Source organism: Clytia hemisphaerica, unplaced genomic scaffold (genome assembly GCF_902728285.1).
Source record: "Clytia hemisphaerica strain Z4C2 unplaced genomic scaffold, Clytia hemisphaerica genome assembly, whole genome shotgun sequence".
Classification (NCBI taxonomy): domain Eukaryota; kingdom Metazoa; phylum Cnidaria; class Hydrozoa; order Leptothecata; family Clytiidae; genus Clytia; species Clytia hemisphaerica.
This window is the reverse complement of record NW_027103638.1, coordinates 599,984-612,854: the sequence shown is the minus strand read 5'-3', so window position 1 is coordinate 612,854 and position 12,871 is coordinate 599,984. Positions and strand designations below refer to the sequence as shown.

The window sequence follows — 12,871 nt, the reverse complement described above, 5'->3', positions numbered from 1 at the left end:
TCCATTTGGTGAAAGAGTCGCATAATTTATTCTGTCATTTTCATTTCAAGACACTTTTTTTAAAATTTCATCTTTCATCTTCATTTCAATCATCAACATATACAAAAATGGCTGGCAAAAGAGGACAAGCTGTTGCAATACAGGTACGTTCATTTACCTTGTTGAATCTTAAATAATTAGTCAGAATGGTTTGTCTGTAAGGTCAAAATTTATTGAGTCGTTGTCATTCTTACAGGTTGAAATATTATCACTATAAAGGAGAAAATAAGAGAATTTTACATGTTGGTTGAGTCAAAGTTTTTCTGTGCACTGTATGAAAACTAAAATGTTTGAAACTTTAAACTTTTGTTCTATAAAAAAAATAAAATCGTGCACAGGTCGGGCGGACTAATGGGTATGATGGTCTCTTTGTCAAATAATATACCGTTTATGAAAAGGTAATTCAGAGCACCATAATCTTGTATGTATGTCATATCATGGTTATATGTTATAATACATCCACTTCTCATAGACTTGGTGGGACCTCCTCGTCTCCCCCTGAAAAAAATAGCCAAGATCAAAGAATCTTTATGGATCTTAACATTCGAAAGTTAAAAGGGAGTTTAAAGGTTTTTAGTTTTTCATCCAACATTAGAAAATAATGATACGAAACTTGATAGGACACCACATAATAAGCAACTACAGTAAAAACCTCTGATTAAAACTATAAAAGGTGGACACCTCTGGTTAGTGGACAATTTCATTTTTAAAAGAAGGCCAACACTCAATTAGCAGACTCTTGGAGGAAAGCTTAGCAGTCTCATTTGGGTACTGCACGATTGCTTTATAATAAAAAATCCAATCAAAGTGTGCTACGAAAGATATTCTAATGAGGGAAGGAGATTGGACAAAATGGCACTACTGCAGACAGAGATAGAACTTGAGTCGTCAAAGCAAAGACGGAGATGAAAATCTAGCTCGTTGATGTTTATCCAGTGTTTATATAAATTTCATGGAGAAACAAAAATCAAAGACGGAGAATTTTTTGGGAGAACTTTTTTATTTCCTTGGGATTTTGTCGCTTCTGGTTTCTCTATGACGCCCCCAGCGGTTGGCGTGATGGTGTGATGGAGGGTTTTTCGTGGCGTGATGGCGTGAAATTTTGAAAAAAACGGCGTGATGGCGTGAAAATGAAGTGCTGGCGTGATAGTGAAATCGAGTTTTTTAGGCGTGATGGCGTGAAATTTGCAGTTCAGCGTGATCGTGAAAATTATAATTATTACTTGAATCGTAATTCTATGACCACTTTAGCCAATTTAGAGAGATTAAATTTCAAAATTTTCTTGGTCGGCCCCAACTATGGTGGGACCATTGAGTTTCAAGCCCGAAGGGCTAGAGGTCAATCTCTAACCTTTCTCAGGCAAGAAAAATTGAAGCCTTAAAATATGCGCCGTATTTTTGATGACGGATTGAATCTAGCAATTCCTTTGTTTTCGAGTGATATATTTTTCGAAATTAAGCGGTAAATTTTAGTTTCAATCTGTCATTTGTGTAAAAACCAGGCGGGTCGCTCAAGGCTGCGCAACTTTGGTAGGATTTGTTGGCTTCAAATCCTACCAAAGAGATTGACCTCTAGCCCTTCGGGCTTGAAACTCAATGGGAGGGACCTCCTACAGATCTCATTCTAAAACATAAAAGAAATGGTGCAAACATTATTCATCTGGCATTTATCCTTGTTACTTCCAATTGTCTTTAGCAGTTGCCAGCTTGTCTTCAAAATAAAGCCGAATGCTATTAGCCCGGGGTCCACTGAAAGCTTTTTTTTGATAGACTTGATGGCGCGATTAAGTGGCCCGGTAGTATATGGTATTATGCTTTTGCTTAGGCAGACTGTAAAACAGTCCTCCGCCAGATTTTAGTTGTTTTTGGAAGGTAAAAGCAGTATGAAGCAATGTTTTTATTTGAGAATAAGGGATTGCAAATCTGTTATTGATGATTGTTTCTTATTTTTACCTTATTTCAGAAAAATATACCAAGAAGCAACAGGTTTATTATGAGGTGAAATTTAGAGCAAATTGGTATTGATCAAAGAAATCAGAAGAAATCATGTGATGTTTAAACCATATTTTGGAAAAAAGAGTAAATGAGGGCGATTGTAGCCATATTAAATTGAAAATTTCTTCCGTCGGCACAAACCATGGTTGCGCCTCCTCGTTCCCCTTTTGAAAACTATTCATGCTAATTTACAATTAATGCCCATTGGTCCCGTCAACCGGAGACCAGGGGCATGGCCCCTCATGTTTTTACCAAAAAAAGCCACTTGTACTTTTAAAAGATTTCCATTATTTTTACATGAATTATTTTTCAAATTGAATTGAAAGGGGTCCTAAAATAGCACTTTGAACCCTTCAAAATTCAAAAATTTTCAACCATGGTGGGCTTTGTCAATTTACTCAAATATACGTCTCAGCCATCAAATCAGGGCACTTTGATGTGACCCACCAGTTGTCAAACAATTTTTGATATGTATAAGTCAATATTACGTCATTTTTCCTATTGGAAACAACCTAAAAAACTGTGTATTGCTAAAATGTATTGCTAAAAATCCAAAAATAGAGGTCAAATTCCTTCAAAATCTTTCGGGTGTTTCCGATAGAAAAAATGATATAATCTTGACTTACGTGTATGAGAATGCCAAAGAACTGATTGACGACCAAACACACACCTATTTGTGGGCAAAAATTAAAAGTTTATATAACGGCATTTTATCCATACCAATGGCGGTCTAAACGTGGTCTAAAACTGAACTTATCCAGAGAATATGAGCGTGAAAACTAAATTTTCTAGGCGTAATGGCGTGAAATCGAAAAAAATTGGCATGATGGCGTGAATTTTGGGTCCGCTGGGGAGGGGGGGGCTCCTCATTGAGTTTCAAGCCGAAGGCTAGAGGTCAATCTCTTTGGTAGGATTTGAAGCCAACAAATCCTACCAAAGTTGCGCGGCCTTGAGCGACCCGCCTGGTTTTTACACAAATGACAGATTGAAACTAAAATTTACCGCTTAATTTCGAAAAATATATCACTCGAAGACAAAGGAATTGCTAGATTCAATCCGTCATCAAAAATACGGCGCATATTTTAAGGCTTCAATTTTTCTTGCCTGAGAAAGGTTAGAGATTGACCTCTAGCCCTTCGGGCTTGAAACTCAATGGGGCTCCTCTATCAAACACCCTCAAACGCCCTCAAAGGGTTATAAAATCTGGTAATTTTCAGCTGAAAATAGTCTTTCAAAGGAATTTTTCTTTTGAAATTCATTCTCTCAAAGGGTCGATTTTCGAACTTTGGCTTGGACATACCCTCGGCGATCGCATGTTTTCAATACCTTTGTGCTTACAAAATAAATTTCTTTAAAGCTCTGTGTTTACATGTTGCCGGGGAAATTAGAAACCAAAATCATTCTTTTTTAAAAATGGTAGACATGAGCTGCGTGATCATTTTTGAACGTGTGCTCGGGAACGAGAAAGTCCTGCGAACAGCAAAACTTGAATTTTATTTCTTTGGAAATTAATTGCTTAATATAAGATATGGTACTCAAGAAAGGAGATCATAAAAAGGAGCTACAGGTACATTTTTTTTTTCAGTCAGTTTGTTGTAAAATTGTTCATCTTCTTTCTTTTTCTGTTTTTGCATTTTTGCACACATACAAAAAGAAACTTCCGTCAACTGCTCTAACTTGGGACGATTAGTCGAAACAGGGACTGTTGATAACAGGCTTTTATTTTCACCTACTGTTAAATCTCTTTGACAACAAATTTGTTTGTTTAACTCCACCAAGATTAATCATACCTTCTGTCATAACATGTCACGATAACTTTCACTGATAGCGCGTCAATTAACTACCGTGAATGGAAGTCGCTAACTTGCATCAGTGGAGGCTAACATGCATAGCCCTCAAATGACTGACCAATCAAAGAAGCAAAATTTCAGAACAAATGAACTGCGCAGCTCCGGTCGCAGCTCTACTCTACCATTTTTGTTTTGATTTAACTTTGTATTATTTTAAGGACCAGCCAGGTCATTCATTTGAGGGCTTTGCATGTTAGCCTCCACTGATGCAAGTTACCCGCCTTCATGGTATTTTGTTTCCATTTAAAATGACCGGACGCCAATTGGAGCATTAGAGAACACCTGTCGCTTAACTGCCTATTGCCCAATGGATAAACAAATAACGAGTGTGTAACTTGCCGCACAAGTGACGTCAAATGCTCCATCGTGTTCCACTATGGAATTTTTCATATTTCGATTTAAAAGCCTACTCAGTGGGAAAGAGAAATCGTGTATTTTTTAATACGCTGTTCATTAAGTCAAATCAAATGTTTTTGGAGGTTCAGTGAAATGGTGGCAGAATTGCCCTCCCATGTTTTGTCAGATAGTCCCAAGTTAAAGCAGTTGACGGTTCAAGATTTCCCTAAAACATTCAAGAATTTTTAAGTAAAAGGAAATAGAGCAGATTTTATGGTTTTCCGATATACAGATGACCAAACAATGAGTAAAATTTTGCACTTTCCGTGACTTTTTTCAAAATTTCTCAAGACTGAAAAAATGAAAGTGAAAAAATATTCCTAAAAACACTGTCGACCACAGAGAGGTAATATTTTTTTCTGGAACTGCCAAATAAATGACGTGTCCTGCGCTCCCACAATCCCTATTTTTTCAACGCAGGAGCCTACATTTGCTACTTTTTCCACCTGTCCCTCACAAAATTTAGACTGTCCATTTTTCCTCTGAATTTTCATGTGCCATCTAAATTTTGTGTGCCACAGCTAACTTTTGATTTGATCCCTGTTAAAAAAATAAATTAGGTGGTCATTTGTTGGATGGTAGAAAAATTTTTCATTCTTTGAGATTTTGATTTATAACTTGATGATCAGTGATGATAATAATAACACAAATGATTGATGAAAAAATGAGATCTGTCAGACTAAAAATAAACAGCCCACTGTTTTGTCGTGTTTATGTAGACAGTACAGAACAATTTGTACAAATCCTTATGGGCAACTTTGGGCAAGAACCCCATTGCTAAGGTGTTGGCTTTTTTGGTTCAAATTTTGTTTAACGGTTGTAAAATTAATGTGATTTAAACCATTTTGCATTAATAACTTGAGTAGTTACATAAGTGTAATAAGGTAGGAATTTTTTAATGAAATCCAAAATTCTTTTGAAACTTCAGGCTGATGTTAAAACTGATGAAGAATGGCAAAAAATGTTGGACACACAAGGACTGATGGGTAAATCTTATGTGAAATATAATACGATAAATAATATATGTATATAAAGGAGGATTAGCCTCCAATTAGCCTCTTTGATAAAATGTTGTTTTAGCACTCTTTAAAGGCAACATGTGATTTTTATTGTGAATTTTTTTCCTAAGACCTTAACAAAACGGATGAAGGCCTGAGTAAAAAACAGATTCCCTAATTATAGAGATATTTATTTAATCACAACAAATGTATACATATAAGGTTTTTCTCTGCATAGTAGAGGCAGGAGCCATGACCCTGAAATTAAAAAGAACTGACAAGAAAAAACTTTAGATTTTACATGTTTTCAGTAATTTTATTTTTACTTTTTGAGTGGTTGATGTGTATGCTGCTTGGTGTGGACCCTGCACTGCAATTGTCAACACGTTTAGAAGAATAAAGAATGAGACAGGAGATGATCTTTTACATTTTGCAGCGGTACGATGATCCTTTTCTGTTACACAGCCATTGTTAAATGGAATAAGAAATTGGTTCTAATCTAAGATGCCTTTGTATTCTATACAAATCTTAAATCAGATATTTTGGTTTTGGTAAGGTTTGTCTAAAATATCTTACAATAGTTGATACCTGCTTGAGCTTATTGGGGACTTGATTTCTCATGAGAGGTTTATACAAAACCTTGATAAGTAACTCGTTTCTTTTCTTGTTTTTCATGTTCTAGGCTGAAACAGATGGGATCCAAGAATTGGAAAGTTATAGGGGTAAAAGTGAACCCACTTTTTTGTTTTATGGGGTAAGATTATTTAGTTTTTGAATAACTTTTAATTATAATTTTTGTATCCTTATTTAATTCTGACAAACTAAAAATTCACAACAAAGCTACTGATCACTAACTTGAATATAGATATAATTGCGCTGAACATCTTGGTTGTAAAGCTCATCTAAAACTGTAACATATTAAAGTGATGTATCACCCTATCAAATAAACTGAAAATCCCATTTTATGAAATGACAATTATGCAATGATTTAAGTTCTTCAATCTCAGAGAAATTTTTGTCTCGAGGCAAAGTGTAAAATTCTGCAAAGTCTGAAAAGTCTATGCTAATTGGTTGAGTAGATTTCAAATTCCCTTTGATATGAAATACTTTTCTTTAACCACTTATTTTATTTTTTAGGATGGGAAACTAATAAATGTTATCCGTGGCTGTAATGGTCCTGTATTGAACAATTACATACTTACTCAGTTGAAAAAAGAGCATGATATTTTAGATGGGAAAGCTGAACGCACTGTTGTAAGTGTCTTTCGATTCATCTCATGGTTGTAAAATTTCTCGCCATTTTATTGTAATTTTTTTGAAAAGTAATAAAAGCCAATTCAGCGTCGGACTATAATTTAGGCAAGCTTGTGTAGGGGAGGGTGGGTACCTGAAATATTATTTCTACTAGGGGGCACAGTAGCAGTGCAGGTCATTGCAGTCATATTATTATGTAAAACACTTTTTTCTTTGTCTAGTTTGTTGACAAAGCACTTGGTGGGTATCATGAGGATGAAAAACAAGATGAAGAAAGTGAAGTAATAGAGGAGGATGAAGAATTAGGTAAGAATTTCATGGATTCTGTTTGTATCTGTTGTCTTGTACTATCATTAATTTCTTAACAGTTTAAGGACACTCAAGCTATCCAAATAACATAATTCTAGCTAACTATGCTGAGAAATATTTGTGATTTTATGAAAAAGGTTTTAGCCTATACCCAAGAAAAAGTCTCTACACTGTATTTTTAGGGAGTACTGTCCATATCAATGGTCCATATTTTTCAATTCTAGAAGGGTCATAAATCAAGGGGTGTGTAGTTTAAGTAGTGAAAACCAAAGTCTTGTAGCTATTTAAACTGTATCTTTATTTTCTATTTTAGCAAGGAAGATGTCTAGAAAGATAGGCAAATTACCACCGTTAGACAACGAAGGTTTGTTCAGAATTAAGACTGCAGAATCAATTAGTTTATGTTTTCTATTTATTTTACAGTTATTTTGTTCCCTTTTTTTTGAATTCTAATTCAGGAAGATTCGTATCCTAACAGCAATAAAACTACAGTTAAAGGCAGCTAAAGATTGTGAAAGAATATAATTTCAGCAAAGTTGACAGATTAATGACAAGTCAAGTGCATGAGTCTGCTATGAACTAAACCTTATTTTAAATGTTTTCATTAAACGATTCAATTTTATTTCTCTAGTAAAATCAAGGACCTCGACATTAGCAGAAGGTAAAAATATACAATTAAAAAATAACCAAATTTTAACAAACTAATCATATTTATTTACTTATGATAATGATCAACAATAATTTACTAATATTTAAAATGATAACAGCTAATGTCATAACTAAATGATTCAGTCCCTGATGACGCTATCACGCAAACTGCTGAGGGGGGTTCTTTATATGAACGCCATCAACCTTTTGTCATTGACAATAGAATTTATATCCTCAAGGTATGATAACTGAGGCAGTGAGAATTATTTTATCAATACTGACAGTTTCATGTCTTATTCAAACAATCCTCAGATGAAAAATAAAAATTCTCAAGGTATAAAAAAGGATTGACTCTTTTTTATAAGAGCCCTTTGAAAGATATCAATTTACTAAATTTTCCTATTTCTATTCCTTTTTTTTTTTACAATTATAAGTCTTAAAAATTTTGTCCATTTTTCCTTCAGTTAGAAATTTTTAGTTTTCCATTTTTGAACTACTGTACAATATAAATCAGTCTTTATATTCATTTTAGAATATTCTGAGGCTCAAAACTCAAAAATCTTTTAAAGAATTGCGTGACCCACTTCGATTTATTAATTTATTATAAAAAAAAACTATGTGATACTTTAACCTTGCTCAAATTTATAAAAGGTCGATATGTTACTTTATCCTGTCTTATCTTAGCACAACCTTTTTATGAAATTCTTGTTTAGTTCAAATACCAAAACAAGTGGCAGTGGCATTGATCAAACCAGATGCAGTTCAAGCTGGTCTTGTGGATAGCATCATAGAAGAGGTTGGTCACTCATTTCCTTGTTGACTGAATAAAGCTTTTAGGAATTCAAGTTAAGCTAAGTATATCCGATACCAGTATCAATAACAATGTTAGTTTCAAAATTTAGGAAAATTAATACACAGTGTCCTCCCCCCCCCCTTTTAAAAGGTGGGGAATTTTTTTTTCAGAAAATAGGAAAAGGGGGGGGGCAAAATGGTTTTCAAAAATCTAGGGGGGGGGAGAAAAAATGGCCCCAAAAAGTCTAGGGGGGGGGAGAAAAAAATATTAGAAAAAGACACCAGCTAGTTTGCATCTTTCTGGTGTGGCCTATCGCTTTGTAAATGAATTGATTAGAAGTTATCTTTCACTAGCAGTTCATTTTTAATTTTTCATTTCACTTTGTGGAAACTTTTTTTTCAATTTTTCATTGTATATATAACAGAGATAACGTGAATAGAATCATCAAGAGCAAAAATTGGAAAAAAAAATTCTAGGAGGGGGAAATTTTTTTTCAAATCTCAGGGGGGGAGAGGGATTTTTTTCCATTTTCTAGGGGGGAAACTAACCTACTAGGACACTATGTAATACATTGGTTAAACCATACATTAGTTAAATTTTAAGAAGTCATGTTTTCTAGTTCCAGGGGGAGGGGGTAATAGGGTTGTAAGCTGGCGGGGATGCGCCGCCCGACTTTCCATAATCTGACCCTTAGCGTGACTTGAAGCTATTTTTCCGACTGGAGGGACTGAGTTTCAATTTATAATACTTCCAGATTCCAAAAAGGCACCTGTAAGAGCGGCACAAACCCGCATTCTTCATTTGCCTAGACAAACTCGCTTTTTATTATACCGTAGATCAAAGCAAACGGTCTTGAGATTTTGAAACAAGAAGAAAAAGTTCTATCCAAAGAAGAAGCTGCAGAATTTTATAAACAACATGAAGGCTCAGATCATTTCGAACAACTCATTGAGTTTATGTCAAGGTAAAGTTTCCTGCGAACTAATTGATTGCTTTCGCCACTCTTCTTATTGGTTCGATCCGCTGACCTTTATTTACCCTGGACACTGTTTCTCAATCACAGCCGAGAAAAGTAAAATCTTATAGCGATGTTCTTTTCTTGAAAGTGGTACCCTAATAGTAGCACTACTCAACTACTCAATGCTGGTGGAAAATAATTCAACGGAAAATTTCATTGAATTACAAAATGACCCACATCGAATAAAGCTACCATTAGGGTACTATTTTTCTAAAAACTCTGATCAAAGACGACAGATATAGTTTGGTTCAGGCTATATAAAGGTTGGTGGTTCAGTCCCTCTTTTAAGATATAGTTTAATGATATAATATACGCAATTGATATAATTTCTTTCAGTGGTCCATGTATGACTTTGGTTGTTTCCAAGCCTGGAGATGACACTGGTGAGGACTTATTACCTGAATTCAGAGCACTTATAGGACCTCTTGATGTCAATATGGCCAAGGAAGAAGCACCGGAAAGGTAAGATATTCAAAATCTACTGTACTTTATACACCTTCACTTTCTATTGTATTTTGAAATGAAAATACCTTCATAAAAATGAAGAAAACTTTACAGTTGACTCTCTCTAATTCGATCTTCAAGGGGCCAAGAATTTTCTTCGAATTAGAGAATAGTTTTATGCTACTATTTTATGCTACTTTCTAGCTGAGGGGACCAATATTTTAGTTCGAATTATAGAAAGATTTGAATAGTAGAGGTTCGAATTAGAGAATGAGTTGACTGTTTGTTGTATAATCTCACTTTTTTGTTTTTTGTTTTTCTCCTCGTGTTGTGATTGCACTTTTGGAACCCTTTTAAAAATATCCCTTAAATTATTTGAATCTTATCTTTCCAGTTTGCGCGCCAAGTATGGTACAGACTCCATTCAGAATGCTGTTCACAGTTGTGATTCAAGCGAAAGTGCTGCTCGAGAGCTTGCTTTCTTTTTCCCTGACTTTAACGTGCCCATGGTGGAAAGAATGCAAAAGAAGAAACGACTGCAGCGTACACTAGCCTTGATTCGTCCCAATGCTCTGAAGAAAAGACGTGATTCTATCTTGAAAACAATTGAGGATTCGGGTTTTTTGATAGCCATGCAAAAAGAAGTACATTTAGAGAGAGCGCAAGTGGAAGAATTGTATGCGGAGCACAAAGATCAAGATTATTTTGAGAGTCTTGTCACTAATATGACCTGGTATGGACTCATTACGATCGAATTTTTAAGAAAACACAGTTTATTATCTCTCTGACATTTTGAATACAAATTGAATTTATCATAAATTTTGCCCTTATGTATTGCAATGATATGAATACAGTCGCTCTCATGTTGTCTTCTGACCAGCCACTAGAACCGCTGGAAAACTAACGGATCTGGCGAGACTCGAACTCACAACCATGCCATTCGCGGGCATTTGCTCTACCATTTTGCTCTACGGGTCCATGAATTGAATTTTATTTTACTAATTTTCAGAAGAAATGACCTTTATAAAATTCTCCTCGATATTTTTTAGTGGTCCTTCACTGGCGTTGTGTTTAGCACGAGAAGATGCTGTTCAAACGTGGAGAGATATGTTGGGTCCAAAAGAACTTGTGATGCCTCCTTCATCACAAAGTGAAAGGGGAGAGGATCAAGACGGGTAATAACGAATACTTGTAGTATTCCACCTTATCGCTTTTACATAGTTTAATCAATGGAAGTTTCTCGATTTACCGTGAAAGTTACGTAGTTTCTGCCATTATGGAAGCAAACGTTCGATTTGCGCAAGGAAAAATGTCTGAAAAATAATACACTTTGTAGTGCAAGTGAAAATATTTGCAATATATATCAGCCGGTTTCCTTCTTGAACGATCCTCACCCTCCTTGCTATTCCCCCTTTTTTCAAGAAAATCCCCTCTTCTTCAGTTTTTCGGAAGGTGTATCATCCCCTCTTAAGAAAGGGGGGGGGGGTCGAACTATTTCTTCATGATGTTCTCAATGTCATTTCATGACTATCATAAAATTCAATAACCTTTCCTGCATTCCATATTGAATTTTAGTGAGGACCCACCAGCACCAGAAAATCAACCTTCGGACCTTAGGTAAGAAGTAGCGCCTAATGTTTTGAATTTGTATTTGCATCTGTTAGTGTTTTGTTCAATTTTTCTTCTCAGCTCATTTGAAAAAGGTCCTGGATATCAAAATAGCAGTTTGAAAATCGAGACAACTCTCATTCTTTTATATTTCGAAGATATTTCGTAAACTGTTGTCTAGTTTGTACTATTTGAAAAAGTTGTCTTGCCTTCTTTCTTTCAAGTCTTCGGAAACGATTCGCAGACCCAGAAGACGAGATCAATCCTTTGCACGGTGCTGATACAGAGGAACAAGTTCAACGTGAAATGAACCTCTTCTTTCCCATGGAAACTACTGTCGCAGTCATCAAACCTGACGCTTACGAGAAAGAAAATGAACGAGGTATTTCGAGGTGTTTCATGCCTTTTGAAAATTTAGAATCGACTTATTTTCAATCACAGTTGAACCTGGTTGAACTAGAATTTAACAGTGCGTCGAACAAGAAACCAATGATATGTAATTTTAAACTTCGGTAATTAGGAGATTGATACTCCCGCCTTCTTTAACTATGCAATTATTTCGGAGCCCAAAAATTGGCATCATACACAAATGTAATATACGAAGCTCTTCGCTTTCTAACTAGTCTAAAATTCAACACCATCGGCTGATAAACTAAGTAAAGGTTATTCATATTCAATCTTACTTTTTTGTGTAGAGCTTATCATGAGCAAAATCAAGGAAGCCGGCTTCAAGATCTCCGCCCACAAAGAAGTGACATTAACCAAAGACCTGGCGTCAATGTTCTATAAGGAACACGAGGGCAAAGATTTCTTCAGCTCCTTAACTGATTTCATGGCCAGGTTTTTCATCTTTAATAAAATTGTTTATGGATTCTTCGTGTCCTTGAAAACTCGGTTTCCCTCCAATAAACACTTTTGGATTTGTTTCTATTTTGATTCTCGTATGTTGCAGAAAAAAAATGCATAACGTCATGTTTTATACTTTTAATTTTCGATGTGTTCTTTATTAAAATCTGTTTGGTATATCTCTTTCGTTATTTGACTTTTGGATACACGATTACAAAATATAACAATATAAAAAACATCGAATTCAATCGATTGATGGAAATTTATCGATTTAATTCGATGATCGATATTTACGATTACGATTACGATATTTCATACTCTGCTTTATTTTTCTCTTCGCTTTTTTTGGCTGCCAACATCTTTTTTATATCAAAATGACACAATAGGAATAATGATTTCCCTCTGCTGCGTAATTTCTTTTTCTATTTTTGCATGCACATTATTTGAAATCGGGTTTTCCCCTAATTTAATCTTGACGCGGGTCGTTTTTTGCTGATGTTGCACTCTTAATGGCACACAATGAGAGGAGGCTGATTTGTTGCAGTATAAGAAGTAGAAGAGTTTTGGCCAAATCTAATGATGAACTTTTTGGTATCGGATGAAAACGATGACGTTATATTTTGATGAACGCACACGTATATTGTACTTCAAACCCTCAATGACAATATCAACC

At 35.1% G+C, this 12,871-nt stretch overlaps 1 protein-coding gene across 6 annotated transcripts in view; it reads left to right on the top strand.

The window, feature by feature from the left end:
* The first annotated feature begins 35 nt into the window (after positions 1–35).
* Positions 36–12,871, top strand: part of LOC136802742 (thioredoxin domain-containing protein 6-like) — a 41,193-nt gene continuing 28,357 nt past the window's right edge. For 2 of the 6 annotated variants that reach the window (XM_067059494.1, XM_067059499.1), the window contains exons 1-16: positions 3,477–3,601; positions 5,209–5,266; positions 5,613–5,716; positions 5,961–6,032; positions 6,416–6,532; positions 6,754–6,838; positions 7,155–7,205; positions 7,473–7,502; positions 8,203–8,285; positions 9,119–9,246; positions 9,637–9,762; positions 10,139–10,477; positions 10,794–10,919; positions 11,320–11,361; positions 11,577–11,734; positions 12,048–12,192. In XM_067059494.1, the coding sequence (XP_066915595.1) occupies positions 3,563–3,601; positions 5,209–5,266; positions 5,613–5,716; positions 5,961–6,032; positions 6,416–6,532; positions 6,754–6,838; positions 7,155–7,205; positions 7,473–7,502; positions 8,203–8,285; positions 9,119–9,246; positions 9,637–9,762; positions 10,139–10,477; positions 10,794–10,919; positions 11,320–11,361; positions 11,577–11,734; positions 12,048–12,192 (1,703 nt within the window). In that variant the 5' untranslated portion in view covers positions 3,477–3,562. Of the gene's footprint in view, positions 144–3,467; positions 3,602–5,208; positions 5,267–5,612; positions 5,717–5,960; positions 6,033–6,415; positions 6,533–6,753; positions 6,839–7,154; positions 7,206–7,472; positions 7,503–8,202; positions 8,286–9,118; positions 9,247–9,636; positions 9,763–10,138; positions 10,478–10,793; positions 10,920–11,319; positions 11,362–11,576; positions 11,735–12,047; positions 12,193–12,871 lie in introns of those variants that run through there. The other 4 variants (XM_067059495.1, XM_067059497.1, XM_067059496.1 and 1 more) reach the window with 4 other exon arrangements.